Raw genomic sequence first — 16,830 nt, 5'->3', positions numbered from 1 at the left:
TACTGAAAATAGAAAGCATGCAAATGTCCATCCACCCCACCTTTACTCTGTACTGCTTTATCTGCTGTAAAATTTGAGTGTTGGAGGCTGTCCCATAGGATAAAGGTCCATTACACCTGGACACATTTCATACATATTTATCATACAGAAATGTGATTTATTAGACTCTGTTGTTTCATTATTTGGTAAAATGCATGTTAGATAGATGTGCTGTTTCAGAGTTTGTTTCAGACAAGTGTTTGAAATCAAGACAAAGCTTACAATCCAGAGATATGTTTCAAGAGAGCATGGGATAGTTTGTGGTGAAGATGAAGTACAGCCAGACTATGCCACAGGTAAAGGTTTGACTAAAAATGCCATCCCCTAGAAAGAAACGTGAATATTATAGGAGGTATACATTTGAAATGTTGCTGTTATTGTTTGGATGCATTGATATTATCTTAGTTGGGTAGTTGTTAGGAATACCAAAATATAGAGAAAAAAATACAGAAAACAGACAATTATATTATTCAAAGTAGAATAAACATGAGAAAAATATAGGCAAGAAAAACACAGTGTCAAAAATTTAAATATTAAAATATAATAAAATGAACTGCAATATGCAGTAGAGTTTAGCTTTAGAATGAGTTGCAATTCTCCATGGATAGGAAATGTGCATAAGACTTCTGTGAGTCCACTGACAGCGCAATCAACTTCTATTTAATCAATTATATTGTTGTTATCTATTATTTGAGATGTTTTTGCATATGTCAGTCTAAATCACTCTTATTTGTGATTATTTTTGCCTCTGAAGCGTGGTTGGTGGTCCACCGCACACTTTGAGAAGCTCAGCGTTGAAGCATTAACATGCAGATGTTAACCTGAGAAAACTCGTCACAGTCACACTACACAGAGGATTTCGTGCGTCAATGCACGTCAACATTAATAAGCTCCGGAAATCCATTCCCTTCAGAACAAAAGCACACCGACAGGGAATGGCGTTAGCAGCCACGCCTGTGCTGGACCGGTTCGTAGCTTTATTCTGAAACTCTCCGCCGGATGTGAGCTCTGTTAGCCATTAGCTCCACAGTGGTGCTGCTGCTGAGCTACAGCGCAGAGTGAGTGTGTGAGTGTCCGCTGATGGTGTGCTGCTCCCGGTGAAAAACACCGACCACCCCGGCCGTACGATAATGCCCCACCGCCGCGTGTAACCGGCCGAAGTGCGTCAGGTCTCCAGGCAGGGCTTCTTTTTTTTTTTTTTTTTTTTTTTTTTTTTCCTAAAGGAGAAAAAGACGAGCAGGATGTTGCAAGTTTTAGCTTGTGGCGCCGTAGTTTTCCCCGGTCTCTTCTTCGCCTTCAGGAGGATCCTGCCGTGTGTGTTCAAGCACTGGAGCGATGCCGACGTGGTGCTGGTCAGCGAGAGGTAAAACTGGACAAATCCATCACTTTATGTCCAGCATAGCCGGGAGTAAATGAAGCCTGAAGTCAGCTTACTCACTGCTTGGTAGCTAGCAACATCACCACTCATTCAGTTAGCTTGCATTTTATTTCTAATGCTCCCTCCAAAGAATCGCCGGGGTCGTCGTTTATAAACCGTTAACGTATCAGAATCCTTTTGATTTAGTAAAACTCGTCTCTTTATGGTGAAATGAGAGAGTCATTCGTGAACCTTATAAGAGGGGTTTTGCAATTGCCACAACAAATCAAAACTATGGGTCCCCGTAGGAGAAAAAGGAAAAAAAAAAATGCAAAGGAGCACATTAAGCCTGGATCATCATGCCTGCATATTTTCATACACAACATGCATTTAGATATCAATATTATATAGCTCTTTCTACATAACTTTAAAATGACCTTTTTATCCCATGATATGAGTGTTCTTCTAGTAAGAGGATCTGGATAGAGCTTGGTATCTTTGTGTGTTTGCTCAACTTCCATCAACTCTACATCTCCTGAGTGGGTCATAATTAATACAGTGGGTGGGTGTGTTGGTCAGTGTGACTTGCTCACATGTGCCCAGCTCAGTTCAATGCTCATTTGTAGGCTGTCACTCCGGCTAATCCTCTTCCCGAGCTCTGGTCCGAGCCCGACTGCTGAGTTAGCTATGCACTGGAAAACACTGAATCCTGCTCCTCAATAGCTTCTGCTAATTTACTAATGCTCAGCTAACGGAAAATGTTGTTCTCACGAGCGTCCGTGCCTCAGGGGATGTCACACTGTTTCACCACTCAAAAACCAGCCTTTAATACTCTGCTTTAATTTTTCCCAGCATACGGATCTCCAACTTGGATTGTACCAGTCTTGTTGGATTTCTCAGTAGAATACCTCCAGCAGCTTCTCACTGTACTTTTTGAAGTCCCTGCACTGTTACATTTGTGCTTCAGCTGTTACTAGTTGAGGTGTAAAGTTATATTTTAAACATGCAGTACTGTCATCACATTACCTAATAGCACCCCTTGTTGTGAAACTTTAGCAAACGCCTTTATCAGAGATAAATATGGAAGTGTTTACATTTGACAGGTTTGGTCTGATTCAATCAAACTCACATGGGACTGCTACATTACCATGGTCAATTTGTAGAATTGTGAAAGCTGTCAGTCAAACCCTGTTGTGCACAAAACAAGTGGACCAGCCCAGGTCACCATACTAACATCGATGTTCTCTTGAAGTTTGATGGAGTTTGAATGCAGTAGAGGCAAAACCAGAGCTGGTAATCTTCACAAGTGCTTGATTCTTGTAGTGGATCATCACTGTTATGCACAACGGAGGAATATTTTCCACTATTTCAACATTGCTGACATGCATTCTTCTTATAGCCATAACTCCAAGACCATTTTTGAAATCTGCAAAGTTCAGATGACCAGAAAGCAAAGAAATAGAGTGGTGTGCCCATGTTAGTCATTGTGGTCACCCCGAGGACCTCTGCAGGTCCACCTCTGTGTCACACATTTGCAATTTGAGTGTTTAGTACTGTGAGAAACGCATAGTATGTTTCCATGCACCGTTTTGGTCCTGTTTACATGACATTTCGAATCAAGATGGATCTTTCTGTGTTTGCATGGCAACAATTTGAAAACCATGCATGTTAACTTAGAAACGCTGAAACCAATGTAGTTAGCATGTCATGTTGTTTTTGTAGCACAGGCAAATGGAGAACAATACACTATAAACATCAGCAATGGCAAGTACACAGACTCAGCTATAGAATTACCAAATCCCAGGAGAATATGGACTGGGACTCTTGAAACTCTGGAGGCGCCCATTGTTGTTTTTTCCATGTGTGGAAGAACTATTTACTGCATGGTGTGCATGCACAGCATTTCAAAAAAGTTGCCTTTTCTTCCATCTACATGGAGTCTGAGAGTTTTTAAAAAGTTGCATTTTCCTGTTTACGCAGAGATGGAGTCATTTTCGATAAGCTCCGCCTTGGGAACTGTCAAAGTTACATTTTCCATGGTTCTGTGTACCGTTGTCATGTAAATGGACACCTGAAACGCAATGGAAGTTTCAGATTTTCAATTTAAAAATGTTGCTGTGTGAACCGGCCCTTAGTCGACTTAGCTGGTAAATTGCATGGGAATATAATGATTTATTATTGAAACCATAATACCTCCGTCTTAATAATCAGTAGGGATGGGACGAGATCTCGTGTCACGAGATCTCGCGAGATCGCAATGCCGCGAGATCCCGCGAGATCGAATGCCGCGAGATTAAGTACGTTTATATCAAGGCAAAAACTCTTTATTAACTGGAATATTGACGGAATGATACATTACAAGGCGCACAGCCATATAAACACGTGCAAACCCCTGAATATGCTCATATTCATATTTAAAAATCCGGTCGAAAAGGACATGAAATACGGTTCTGCGCATGTTCTATCTGCAAGGAATCTTGGTCTTTTGAGTCCACAAACTACTTGTGATACAGTTTAATTGATACGACGTAAAGAAAATGTGCGGAAACGATCGTTCAGTTCTTCTCTTTTATTGAAAAAACGGTGCATCGCATCAATGCACATTTTACCACGTCTTGCCGGCTCACACTCTGTTTCTAACAACATGCAGAGAGAGCCTGCAGCGGCTGCGGCGCCCTTCTTCCTCTGTGGTGTCTGTGTAAAATAAGGTTGAACATGCAAACAGCGCACCTAGTGGCATGAAGTGCAAATGCAGTCATGGCGTCGTCTGTGCGCCGCGGTTTGAATGGGAATAGGGGAACGAGGCGGCCGCCGAGGGCGCAGTGTAGAGCGGAGGGCAACGTGGCCGTACAAGGGGCACTCCGACCCGACACGCCATGTTCCGACGCTGCATGTGAGTACCGCGCTGCCCCCCCCCCCCCCCCCCCCCCCCCCCCCCCCCCCCCGCCCCGGTCTCGTGTCGTCTCGATCTCGTGGACTCAATCTCGCGAGACATCTCGTCCCGTGAAATTTGTGTCTCGTCCCACCCCTAATAATCAGCATTATGTAAACATTCAGTATGTTAGTATTGGGCTATTTCCAGCTGAATTATGGCGTCACAGACCAGACCATTAGCCAATAGCAAGCTTGTAAATTAGCATCCTATCGGGCATGACAGTTAGCCGACAGATGACTTTGTGACCTTTTCTGTTTGAGTTTCACTTTAACATCTTACATGCTATTTGACGTCCTTGTCAGATTTTGGTGCAGAGTTCTCGTGAGTGCACAGAGCGCTTTGTCCCTTCCAACCCAGGTGGAGCAGACTTTCAGTCTTGTTGTCTAGGTCTACAACTTTGAAAAATTCAGTCGAGCCAGCATATTTACCTGTATTCACATTTCACGTTCTCTTTGTAAAAGTGAGAGAATCACTCACTCCTTGTACATCTTCTGACTGTTCTAAACCCTTAAAATCAAAACGTGTGAAAGTCTATTGATGAGTTTTCAGCTGGTCACCCCTGTAATTCCAAAATAAATAGCATGTAGCCCTGCACACGACACTGTAGTATGAGACAGAATATATGACACAACGGCTGTCCAGCATGTGTTTTATTTACAGCTCCTGTTCTGATGTAGAAAGTGCCAGTGTAAGCACAAAGCAAACCCGACCTGTGTGTGAACCTTTTTTTTTTTTCCCAGACCGTGGTCTGGATGAGGGAAATGTACTACTAGTGTGAAGTTTGCTTTAAGGCACTTTCCACCTGCAGCCTTTAGGTGGCAATATGTTAACCCTCCCTGATAATTTCTTTCCTCATAGAAATCAGTGGATTGAATGAGGTGGATTTGGAGGTTATTTGGTGCAGCACTTGATGCAACACTTATAGGTACTGGAATTTTGTAAAAGTTGGTAAGGCACTGTACAATTGTCTGTAGAACTTCTACAAAACTTGATTTTGTTTCACTTCATAGATTTTCTTTTCACTTCATTTGTTTGATTCCATCTTTTAACCCCTTGACAGCAGTGTTCAGTGATAGACTGCAACCAGAAGGCCAAACGGAGCAACTTCACAGCTTTTGGATTAGAAGAAACACATTGAAAACTTTGGAAACAAAGAAAATGTCTTGGTGCCCATCATCAGACTAGTATTGTATTGCAAGTATTGTGGTATATTCCAAAACTTTAACTTGTATGCAGCCAGAACTAAAGTCTCAGTGAAACCAAGAATAACCTTGACCAGTGACAACTGATGTTCAAATATTTCTGAAGGTTCTGAACTGCACATCCACCAACTGTGATCCATATCTGCTGAGCGTTTGTTTGTGTTCATCTCAGCCTCTGAGACGAGTCTCTGATTTCAGAGCTTAGCAGGAACTCTGGTTCTTCCTGTTGTTTACCTCCCATCTCCCCTCTTTTCCTTCTCTGAGTGTTTATGAAGCAGATTCATAAAACCGACAGGATCAGTGTGAAGGTTTTGCAAAAGTTGATAGTTTTTTTGTAGAGGAAGCATTGAATCCTGCAACCCTGCTTGCAAATGTTACAGCATGATTAGTATAACGAGAAAACTAGTGAAGGACACCTTAATTTAAAGGATCGATCAAGCTGAGAATTCTGAATGCTTGTATTTTATGATGTTACAATCAGTGTTTTTGACAAATAAAAGGAAACTATCTACAGTTAGGCCAGTTATAAGTTTTCATATATAACTCGCCTTTTTTGGAAACCACTCAGTCGCAGGGGGCTGAAGCCATTCTCAAGAAAGCGTATCCTCATTTGCAGCTAATGTTCAAGAGGTTGTTTTGAGACTACCACACTCAAGTTTGTTGAAAGGATACAGAAACAAGAGGCACTCTTGTTATTTTTAACTTGCAGTTAAAAAAAAATAAAAAGCAAAAGAGTGAGGTTGGCACCAGAGAAAACTCTTTGGTTTCTGGGTTAGTCATCTGAAGAGAGCTCATTTATTTGCAAATGATATTGGTTATCACTGCCGCTCAAGGACAACTTCCTTATTTGTCCAGAGTGTTTGAGAAAGTGAGGAATCGTGCTTGTCAGCAATCTTGACTGAACAGGCAAAAAAGTGTCAAGTGCAGACTTGCTTGAATGACACGTGGTGTTACACCTGTATCGGACAGAAAAGAAACACTTTGCTTCACAAGCTTTTATTATCCAACCAGCACAATCAGTCAGTGTTTCACAACCACATTTATATCTTTAATTCACTCAAAGGCCTTTCTGTTAATAATGCCTCCACAGCACAGTTCAGTCATGTCATAGCTCCTCACTGTCCATCAGTAACTACTTTTTTGCGTCAAACACATAGGAAACTAATTATTAACTTGTAAATGACAGTTGTATGTTGTGTTTGACTTTGGCATCCATAAAAGAGATTAAATTAGCGTTAGGAACCACCGCCATCTTAAGGCTTAACGGGTAAATCTGGATTATGTCACCCTGCTGTATTTCTCAATAATGCTACCTTTGTGGCTTGATGTGTGGCACTGACTTTGTACTCTTTAATTCTGTTGTGCAGACTCGAGGATAAGAGGAGGCTTGCAAATGATTATAACATGGGATAAATCACAAGTTTTCCAGAGCTTTCAGTATAAAATAGTTTTAAGTGCTCATCCCAAAAAAAAAAAAAAAAAAAGCTAAAATGAGCTGCCTGAAGCAACTTTTTGATAACTGCTGGGAAGTTGAGCTAACTTTCTAAATCATCTTGTGACTCTGTTTCCCCACCATAGGGTGTAGTGACGATGCTAGTTTCAGTTTCTGTAATAAATAGGTTTTAACAGATCATGTTTATAACCCAGCACCCAACCCCCAACTTGGAGAGCCATGGGGTCACCCTTCGTCTACCCTTCGACCTGTTGGGCATGGGTGGCCCTACCAGGAGTACAGTTCTCTAGCACACATAGCTCCTGGGATCCTAAAGACACACTAACTGTCCCACCACAAGTCTGTCCATTCTCCTCCAGGCTTTGGCATGAACAACACATTTTCGCCCTCAGGATTGCCGCTCACTGGATATTTTATCTTTTTCGCACCACTCTCTGTAAACCCCCACAGATGGTTGTGTGTGAAAATCCCAGTAGCTCAGCACTCTGTAAAATACACAGACCAGCCCGCCTGGCACCAACAACCATGCCACTCTCAAAGGCCACGTTTCAGTCACATTTCATTTCCTCATTCTCATGTTCAGTTTGAACTTCAGCAGATCATCTTGACCATGTCGTCATGCTTACATACATTGAGTGGAAAAAGTGAATGTATGCCAGTGCATCGCGGCAAACACCACACCTCCCATCAATAAGCTTAGCATGCATATTGTTGGACTATGGTAGGAAACCGAAGTACGCTGAAAACGGATATGCTGTAGTCTCCCGTGATCACGTTTCCAGTTAAATGGTGTAAGATTGGCCCAAGGTTTGATATTCAAAATGCTAATGTGGTTGTGTATCACTCCAGCTGGACACTATTCACTGTTCTATACTGACACAGATTACATGCTCTCTTGTTTTTATTTTCCTCACAAAAATACTGACAAAAAGTGCTGATTATGCGAGGCGACATTTCGTCCTATTCTGATCTAAAAGTGCAGTTCCCTCAGAGGGGATGACTCCTGTCCTTTGACTCTGTAGCTCAAACTTGTAGTCAGTTGAGCAGATGTGAATACAACAAGAATTGTTTTAACCAACTAACATTTCTGCTGACTCGTCAGTGGCTGTTAGCTGACTAATCGCATATATAAAAAGTGCTAAAAAATGTTTTTAATCTCATTTTGTAAAGATGTAACACAAATTAAATCAGGTTGCAATAGTAAATCTGTTAACAGAAGTATTGAGGTGATTTCCTGCAGTTACTGATGTTGCTGCATTCATTTCTGCTATTGTAGGGTAGTGATCGGGAGAAAGAGAGCGAGCGAGAGAGCTCCTTCTCTCTTTGAAATGCACTTTGCCCTGTTTGCTGTTTTAGCCGCTGCTGTCACTTTCTTTCATTTCTTTCACTCTACTGCAGTGCCCATGGACCCATAGATTAGGTTGCCCATTTACTTGAAGGAAAAAAAAAAAAAAAAAAAACACCACTCCTGACTGTCAGATGCTGTGTGTGTGACAGAACATGAAAGAGCAAATAGTCCGTGGATAACGAAACAGTCAGTACTAACACTTGGTCCTAGTGTCCTAGTGAAAGGGAAGCCGATGTTCTTCACTGGCCTGACACAGCAGGAAAGAAAAGACAACATTTCCGAACAAGGCAACGAGGCATTCTTCCCTTTTTTCCCCCGCCGCACGCTCCTCACCCCATCAACCTCAACCTTTCATCAGCAGAGAGCGAGAGGGGGTTATTGGCGGATGCACAATGAATTTGCTGTGTAAAAATCTGGGTCTTGTGACCGAGTATGCAACCATACAGCCCTCAAAGGCAGCAGGCTTGGTGGAAGAGGGTTAAGAGGCCAGTCATGCTTTCCCAGCTCAGGCTTGAGGTACTCTACTCGCCTGTCACATGGCTTTCGTTGCCTTGTCGATTCCTGTGTCGTGGCCGTACTCCCCATAGACACTCGCGTAAGGTGACAGCAGGTTCAAGCAGGAAACCATACAAATGCCCCCTTTGTTCCACAGTCTTGCAGTTTGTAGCGCACCATTAAGAAGAGAAAGATGGCAGTCTGTTGACCTTGTAGATCTCGTCTTGGTTCTGGTAACTCAGATCTTATCCAGAGCCTGCGTCCGTATGGAATCCAACTGATATCTGATTAAATATTAGTAGTCTGGGTGTGTAAGTCTTGGTGTGAAGCCATGTGATTCCAAGTGGATAGAAAGGAACTTTCTATTGGCTCCCATCGTTTGCATCCATATCACTAGTATATCTCGAAGCATAAAAAGTGGTGGCTGTTTTGCAGATATTGGATTCTTATGTCCGGTCTTCTGTGGTTTCATTACTCTTAACAAGAATCAAGTGTTGGAAAATGTTGCTATTTCCTGATGTTTACAGAAGAGCAGAATATTTAAACTGTGCTCTGAGGTGGTTTGAGACAAAGAACGAGTAAAAGTGCATGTAAAGCCCAGGTAGCATGAATGACTGAGGAACAAATAAACTCCAGGAAAGATGCCTATTGCTCAAAAGGGATATAAAAGGCTTATTATTGGCTAATCCTGGGCTAGTGAGAAAAATCTTGAGGAGCAGGGTTGGGAAATAAAGTAATATAGGTACTGTTGAGTGGTAGAAAAAGATGGATAATGTGATCGTTTTCTAAAAGTGAAATCAAACCGTCTAAATTGGCCCGTGGTCGCTACTTCTCACTTGTAGTATAGATCATGAATCTAGCTCCCCAATAAGAAGTCAAATTACCCTTGAATGCATCATTTGTACTGATAGTTTGTCATTTAGCAAGTAGTCATATCTCTCCCGTCTGCTGTGAATTTGTTTTCCTTGCAGCTTTTGTTTGATTTATTTGGTGTTCCGACCCAATAAAACATCAGGACTTGCAGCTGCTGTCTGCTCTGTGATGATTGAAGAGCTGTCCAGACCAGAGGAAGTACTTGTAATGTGGTCAGAACAAATTGCTTGTGATTTAAGTTTTAATAGTCTCCTTTTGAGGATTCGCAATCCCAAAACAAGCCACTTTTTCTCACTGATGTGTGGAGGCCGTGTAATTTTGGCCGTCCCAGATAAGCGGCAGGCAATCGTGATTATATCTTTGACTGTGGCTGAAATCCGTGGTGTTATATTGTACACTGGAGGGAATTCATTGATGGCTGTTACCACACAGCCGCCACCTCGTATCTTTGTGTCACCGCGCAACTACTGCTTTGAGCTGTGGCTTCCAAAACGATAATTCAAGTGTCACCAGCGCCGCACCATAACATAACTGTGCAAATTCCCAAGAGGTAATCGCTGAACTGCGTCCACTTTCTCATAATGTAATTATTTAGCAAGACATTTCTCTCCACATAAATGCAGCTCAGTTCTTGGTTGTCGTTGTTCATTTCCTGAAGACATTGGAGGCGTACATAAATGTCGTATCATATGACCATATTCTCGCATTTTGAATCACAGTGTAAAAGAGACTTATGTGCATTATTTCTGATCGATAACGAAGTGCTACTGTTTGTGTGCACTATTGATCCTGAAAAAGTCTCCAAATCTTAAGAAATGAGCAGCCCACACTAACCTCTCATTCATTATGAACGAGAGCTGAGTAATTGTCCCATTTGCAGCTTCACAAGGAAACCAGTGTTTGTCTCTGTTCATTAGTGTAGGTGGTGATGAGTCGGTGGAGATGTAAAGCAGGCCCATAGGGAAATGATTCCTAAACAAAGTGTTGTGTAAAAGGGGCCACTGTCTGTTATGGCCGCAGTGAGCGCCGAGGAATAAATTACATGTTTTCTGATTTCAAAGCAGCTTACTGTCAGTGCTGCCAAGCTGGAGAATGGCCAGGGAGAGAGAAAGAGAGAGCGAGCTTTTCTGAGCGAAAGCATTCATTCATAGTTTGAACAAATTGGTGATATAATCCGGCGTCCTCTTTAAAACGGACCAAAAATAATTCCCTTTGGACCATTAAAAGAGAGTCAACATCTGTTTGATTGTAAACTAAATGTTTTTTTTTTTTTTTCATATCAATCTCAGGATGTCACAGTGTGGCTTATTCCTCCCTCAGAATGTTTGCGTCTTTATTCGAATCAATAAGAAATATCTCAGAAGTTGTGACAAGATAGGTGTGAGGCTTGTGAATGCCATGTATGCCTTACGCCACCGCACAGAGACACTTCAAATAGAGATGTACCAAGTTCTCCTATGTCACAGGTCTGTTTATAGACAAGGAAAGTTGAGGCCAAGCACTGCTAATCCTACGATGGCACACTGAACTCGTAGGTCTGGCTGCTTGTGGGGCTCACCTGAAGTGACACTTGTGTCAAAATTGACCTATATTCAAAAGGTTTCGTCATGGCCATTCAGTTATTCAGGAGACACACAGACCAGGAGAGCAACTTTAATTTATTGTGGTAAGTCAGTAGGATAGGTGTACTTTGTATGATTGATCTCTTCACCAAAGGATCCAGATGTTCAGCTGGACTACCAACATCTTCTTAAAAAAAAAAAAAAAAAAAAGAATAATGTTTGAACTGAGCCGTTTCTGTAACAGCACCACGAAAAATAACAGAAGCAAAAGCTTTCTGTTTGTTGAACTCATTCATAATTGTTGCAAGAAGACCAAACAATCGGTGCAAAACTTGTGAGTGAAGCCTGCTCACAAGACTTTGGGAGTGTGATGAATAAATGTAACAATAACACAAAGTACAAGCCAGCAAATATTGCACGTCGAAGCAATTCTCATCCACCACAATCTGGAGCATCACCAAACCGCAAATAAAGCCTTTGAATAGATTTCTGTGAGCTCATTGCTTCAATTAAACAATGGGTACAAAAAGTTCATTGATGGCGATGCTGCCAATTAACATACCGGACATAGCATGATGGGTTGATGACTTTATTCTAGAAGAATTTTCCATTCACAAACATAACCTTCATTCTGACTCACCTAAAAATGATTCTCTTATTTCTGTTTTTCTTCATTGGCGCTCCGATTCCACATTGCATGGCAGTTCTTGCCATTGTCTGTATGAATGGGTGAATGTGACCGATAATATGAGGCACATTGAATTTGATCGAGCACCAAAATGCCGACATTTAGCAAAGGGATATTTTTCTTGGTACACAGAGTACAATAGAGGCCTTATCTATCAACTAAACCATGCTTTATCTAAACTTGATCAAACCGCTGCTGAGTACACAATGGCCCCACAGCCAAACCAGCAGGTCTGTTGAGATGCTTCTGTGTTTGCGTGTGCCACGAAATACAGACTGAGGCAGACTGGCATGTCGAACAGCAACAGCAATGATGACAGCAGATTAAAATTCAAAGCTTCTAAATTGACATCAGTATCCATCCAGTAATCGTCAATATATTTGATTCACAACACATAAAGTAGCTGCATAGATTTTGTGACTGAATGCTGAAATGAAGTTTGTCTTTTTTTGTGTGTGTCTTGCAGACTGGTGTCCTCCATCCATGCTGCCATGGCAACAACAGCAGGAGTCGTGGTGGTGTCATCATGCCAGGGCAACGTCATTACCGACAGGTCAGACTTGTTGATGCTCTTTGTCAAACTGTGGTCAGATGTTGAAAAAAAATACTCATATGATATTGTAACAAAAAACCTGCAAAAACTCAGTCGCTGTTTGAATGTATAGACTGGACTGTAGCCTTAAAATTAGTTTAAGCGTACTGCGGGGATGTGCTTCTAAGACTAATGTCTGCAAAAAGGGGAAATAGCGGTTTTATTTGCAGACTCTCGAATGCTGTGTGAGGAAGTTCAAACTACCCTTAATGTCCAGGAAGAAAAAAAAAAGGTGGTGCTGAATGTTTTTAAAACATCAGTGTTGTAAAAGCAGTCTTTCCTGTGATCACTTGTTTCACATCACGCGCGTCACCTACCTGTTTTACCTACCGCTAGCATACCCCGAGCCTCCCAGTGCGGTTCAGGAAAGTGTGACACTGGGCTAATGCTAACCCATTAATCCTACTGAGTCAGCGGCCGGACCGGGGCAGTCCCAGTTTCAGGCTGCTAATCTCCGCCACCCCTCCCCTTCACCCGCGCAGCTTAATTCCTCCACAACGCTGCTCAGTTCTGCTGTCCTGTGACGTGCACACGGCCCGCAGCTTATTGCACACATGCTCCCCATGAATACTCTAATACTCCATCGCAATCTGTCATTTGATTTAGCCTCTGTTCCCTCCTTAATGTCACTTCCAAAAGCTTTGCTGTACCAAACCTCCCCAAAATATTGAAAACGGAGTGTAAACAAACTGTTTACCAAAAACAATTGTGAGACTGAGATATGAACAGGCAAGGCTTATTTGACCTTGCTTCATCTGCTAATCTGCTTTCAGTGGTTGCTTTATTGAAAGAATTTTCACAGATCTGTGTCTCTTGATGACAGACGCCTTTAAGTGTTGGGGGCCCGGGTCTAAACCCCGGTTGCTTTGGGAACGGCATCTATTAAAAACTGGCAAAATCTGCATCACAGATCTGTAAAATAGGGGCACTTCTTTAAATGTGTTTTGCCGTAACAGTAGCAATACAGAATGAACCGTATTTATTTATTACTAACCCAGCTTCACAAGTCCGGCTGAAATAAATGACCCTTTGAATAAATTCTGAAAGATTTTTGGACTGCTTACATAAACATCCGACTGTCTTCACCAGAGAATCCGCTCCGTTCCTCCTTGAGCTGTTTGTTGTGCTTTACTGCTCTTAATCTCCATCCACTGACCTTAAGAGCTGAAGAGCCCAGTGAGAGGTGAGGGGTCAGTAGCTCAGCTCTGGCCCGCAGCTTCGCTCCATTCTGTCCACATAATTAACCATCACGGTAATCGGTGCTCATTAGAGTGCTGCAGCCATCCAAGCTGTTTATTACACTGTACTTACATAAGTCTGCCTTGGAGCTTCTCCATGCTCTGCATGTGACTGCCAAGGCATGTAGGTTAAAAGAGTGTCTGTGTGTATTCTACTGAAACTAAAGGTCATTTAGTTTCCCCTTCCACTGTAGCATCTGGTGGCTCTCAATACTGCGACAGCTCCACTAAGACAACATCAACTTAGTTTACTTTTTGCCAAATGTGCCAATAAATTACTGTTAAGGGATACTGAATATGCATTTGTTGAATTTGGATATATTCTGTGTTGATAGGGACGGAAGTGTCTGTTTCTAACTCATGTTTTCAAAGAAAAAAAATGTTCTCTGTGCAAATAAAAAAAATATACCAAAATAAAAAGTAGTGCTACTAAATCATTCACATCTCCCCAGATGTAGCCGGTGTCAAAAAGTGCTGAGTCGCAGTCCAGTTACAGTGAAGCCGCGTTCATAATGTGTAATCTGCCGGGGCTTTTCCACCTCTGAACACAGCTGCTAGGTGCCTGTTTCAGTCCCGTGTGACAAAGCCTCAAACAGAGCTGACAGCTGGAAACCACAAACGCCTCTCGATCAAGATTTGTAAAGAGCTTTCGAGAAGAGTCCTCCTCTTCCTTCCTCTGCGACCCTGCTCTCTTGTCAAGATGCTTTGGATTAGGACTGGATTGGAGCTAGGCTTGCATCCAAAACTTGCTCATATTGAAGGTTTAAATGCAGTAATAATAGTTCACCCATGTTTGCATCCATTTCAGCTGCCCATAAAACATATTTCTTCCTCTGAATATTATTACCTGATGCTCTGTTGGAGGAAAATTGTGCTTAGTATGATGAAAAAAAAATCCCTTTGCAAACATGTTAGAGACAGTTTCTTTAAAATGGGACAAAAGAAAAGAGTATTTCCAGTGTGATCCATCTTGTACATAAATAGATGCAGCAGGAACACATATTTGATTGTTCTTTCTTCTTCTTCTTCGCCCCCAGGCACTGGCTGGCTACCCACTTTGTCATCTGGTACGGCGTCCCGTACATGACGTACGACATCTTCGCAATGTACCTCAGTCATTACTACCGGTTCCGCGTCAAAGGACACGAGGACTACAAGCAGCATTCGCTGAGGACCGTAAACTCCTTCGTCCGCAGAGAGTTCCTGCTGGTGCTGCATCACATCGCGCTGCTCACCATCCTGCTGCCTGTCACCCTGGTGAGCCGGGGAGCGGGGGGGGGGGGGGGGGAGACAGTATTGATGAGGTCTTATTGTCAGCAGGCCAGACCAATAATTAAGAAACGGAACGAAACACATGCAGCATTGCTGCAGTGATTACTGAACGGAGTCAGGGACGTCAGCGCCACAGATGATGAGAGCTCCACCTGAACTGTGGGATTCCCAGTCTCAGTATCAATACAGTAACTGATACGTCAACATCTCAGCACAGGCAAGTGAAGGGGAAGCAGTGTGAGTCACGTGGGGATCTTTTTACAGTAAACAACAAGAAAAACCTCACATTGAGTCATTCAGTACGTTTACATGCAGGCAGTAACCCTTTCTTAACCGGAATTCACAATAACCCAGTTGTGCACAGCCATGTAAAAACAAGCAAAAACCCAAATGTGCTCATATTTCGGTTTTTAAAAACCCGAATATTACCCCTGGGTTACTCCATTTCTAACCCGAATTCCTGGTCATATAAACGCGCATCGGAATATGTCGAAAGGGACATGAAATACTGTTCTGCGCATGTTCTATCCGCAAGGAATCTTGGTCTTTTGAGTACAGAAACTACTTGTGACACAGTTTAACTGCTACTAAGTCAATAAAATGTGCGGAAACGATCGTTCAGTTCTTCTCTTTTACTGAAAAAACGGTGCATCGCATCATTGAACATATTACCACGTCTTCTTGCCCCTAACACTCTTTTCTAAAAACATGCAGAGAGACTCTAGGGCCCTTCTTCTTCTGTGGTGTCTGTGTAAAATAAAGTTGAACATGCAAACGGCACACCTAGTGGCATGAAGTGCAAATGCAGTCATGATGTCGTCTGTGCGCCGTGGTTTGAATGGGGATATCCCTGATCATGTAAACAGGAGTAAATCTGTCTGTTTAAGCATGTAAACGGGTTATTCCAAATGTTTCAGAAACCTGAATATTGACTGCATGTAAACGTACTAATTCACCAGATTTGTGTTGGATGGCAGTATGATTTTATTTTAGCCATTCATAGAATAAATAATCGACATTTACCTTTGAGGAAAAGGATACTAAGTGATTATATTGTCACAATGGAATTGACACTTACAGTATGTGATACTTTTCTCATACTTTTTTAAAAATACAGTGTATTATATGGAACAATTTCTGAAATCTGATTCACAAACTTTGAACATTGGCATTAAAATCCACTCCAGTTTCATTCTTGAATCCATTTTCTACAGCTGGCTGTTTAAATGTAATGATTCTTAATGTGCTTTCCCTGCTTTTCTCACAGCTATCGGTTCACTTTAGCACACTACAGATATCAACTTGAAGTGAGCTGATGCTCACTTGTGATAAGTAATAAGTCATGTGTCCTTTTAGTACACTCCACTGCCAGTAATGCATTACTAGCGTGTACTCTAATGTTGTGTGCTGGTTTCAAATCAATCCTTGTTTTAAGCTGCATTATCTCCTAATGATTACTTAAGTGGCAGCAAAAAATAGACATCACTGCTCATTGTCATGGATTACCTATCAAGTAAGTTTCAGCCTCTCAGCCCGATTTCAGCCCAGTGTTGAAATAAATAGACTGAGATGCTGCCTGGGTTGAGTGGAAGCACATTTATTTGAATTAGCAAACGTCTTTCATCCCGCTGTGCTGTTAAGTAACCGTAAGCTACACTTTAGAACTGCTTCACACAATCAAGTCAAGTCCACAATGCAACGGACACATAGTTTGATGCAGCCTGTGTCTTAGCAGCAAGAGGCGTTATTAGTAGCTTTGCAGTCTATACAACTCAA

The 16,830-nt window shown here is 42.1% G+C and overlaps 1 protein-coding gene across 1 annotated transcript in view; it reads left to right on the top strand.

The window, feature by feature from the left end:
* The first annotated feature begins 1,097 nt into the window (after positions 1 to 1,097).
* tlcd3a (TLC domain containing 3A) overlaps positions 1,098 to 16,830 on the top strand; it is a 28,700-nt gene continuing 12,967 nt past the window's right edge. Inside the window, exons 1-3 of the mRNA XM_030100917.1 lie at positions 1,098 to 1,402; positions 12,419 to 12,505; positions 14,820 to 15,039. Of these exons, the coding sequence (XP_029956777.1) occupies positions 1,281 to 1,402; positions 12,419 to 12,505; positions 14,820 to 15,039 (429 nt within the window). The 5' untranslated portion in view covers positions 1,098 to 1,280. The remainder of the gene's footprint in view (positions 1,403 to 12,418; positions 12,506 to 14,819; positions 15,040 to 16,830) is intronic.

The sequence above is a fragment of the Salarias fasciatus genome, chromosome 10 (genome assembly GCF_902148845.1).
Source record: "Salarias fasciatus chromosome 10, fSalaFa1.1, whole genome shotgun sequence".
Classification (NCBI taxonomy): Eukaryota; Metazoa; Chordata; class Actinopteri; order Blenniiformes; family Blenniidae; genus Salarias; species Salarias fasciatus.
Note: the sequence above shows the minus strand (reverse complement) of the source record. Positions and strands in the feature narration are given on the sequence as shown.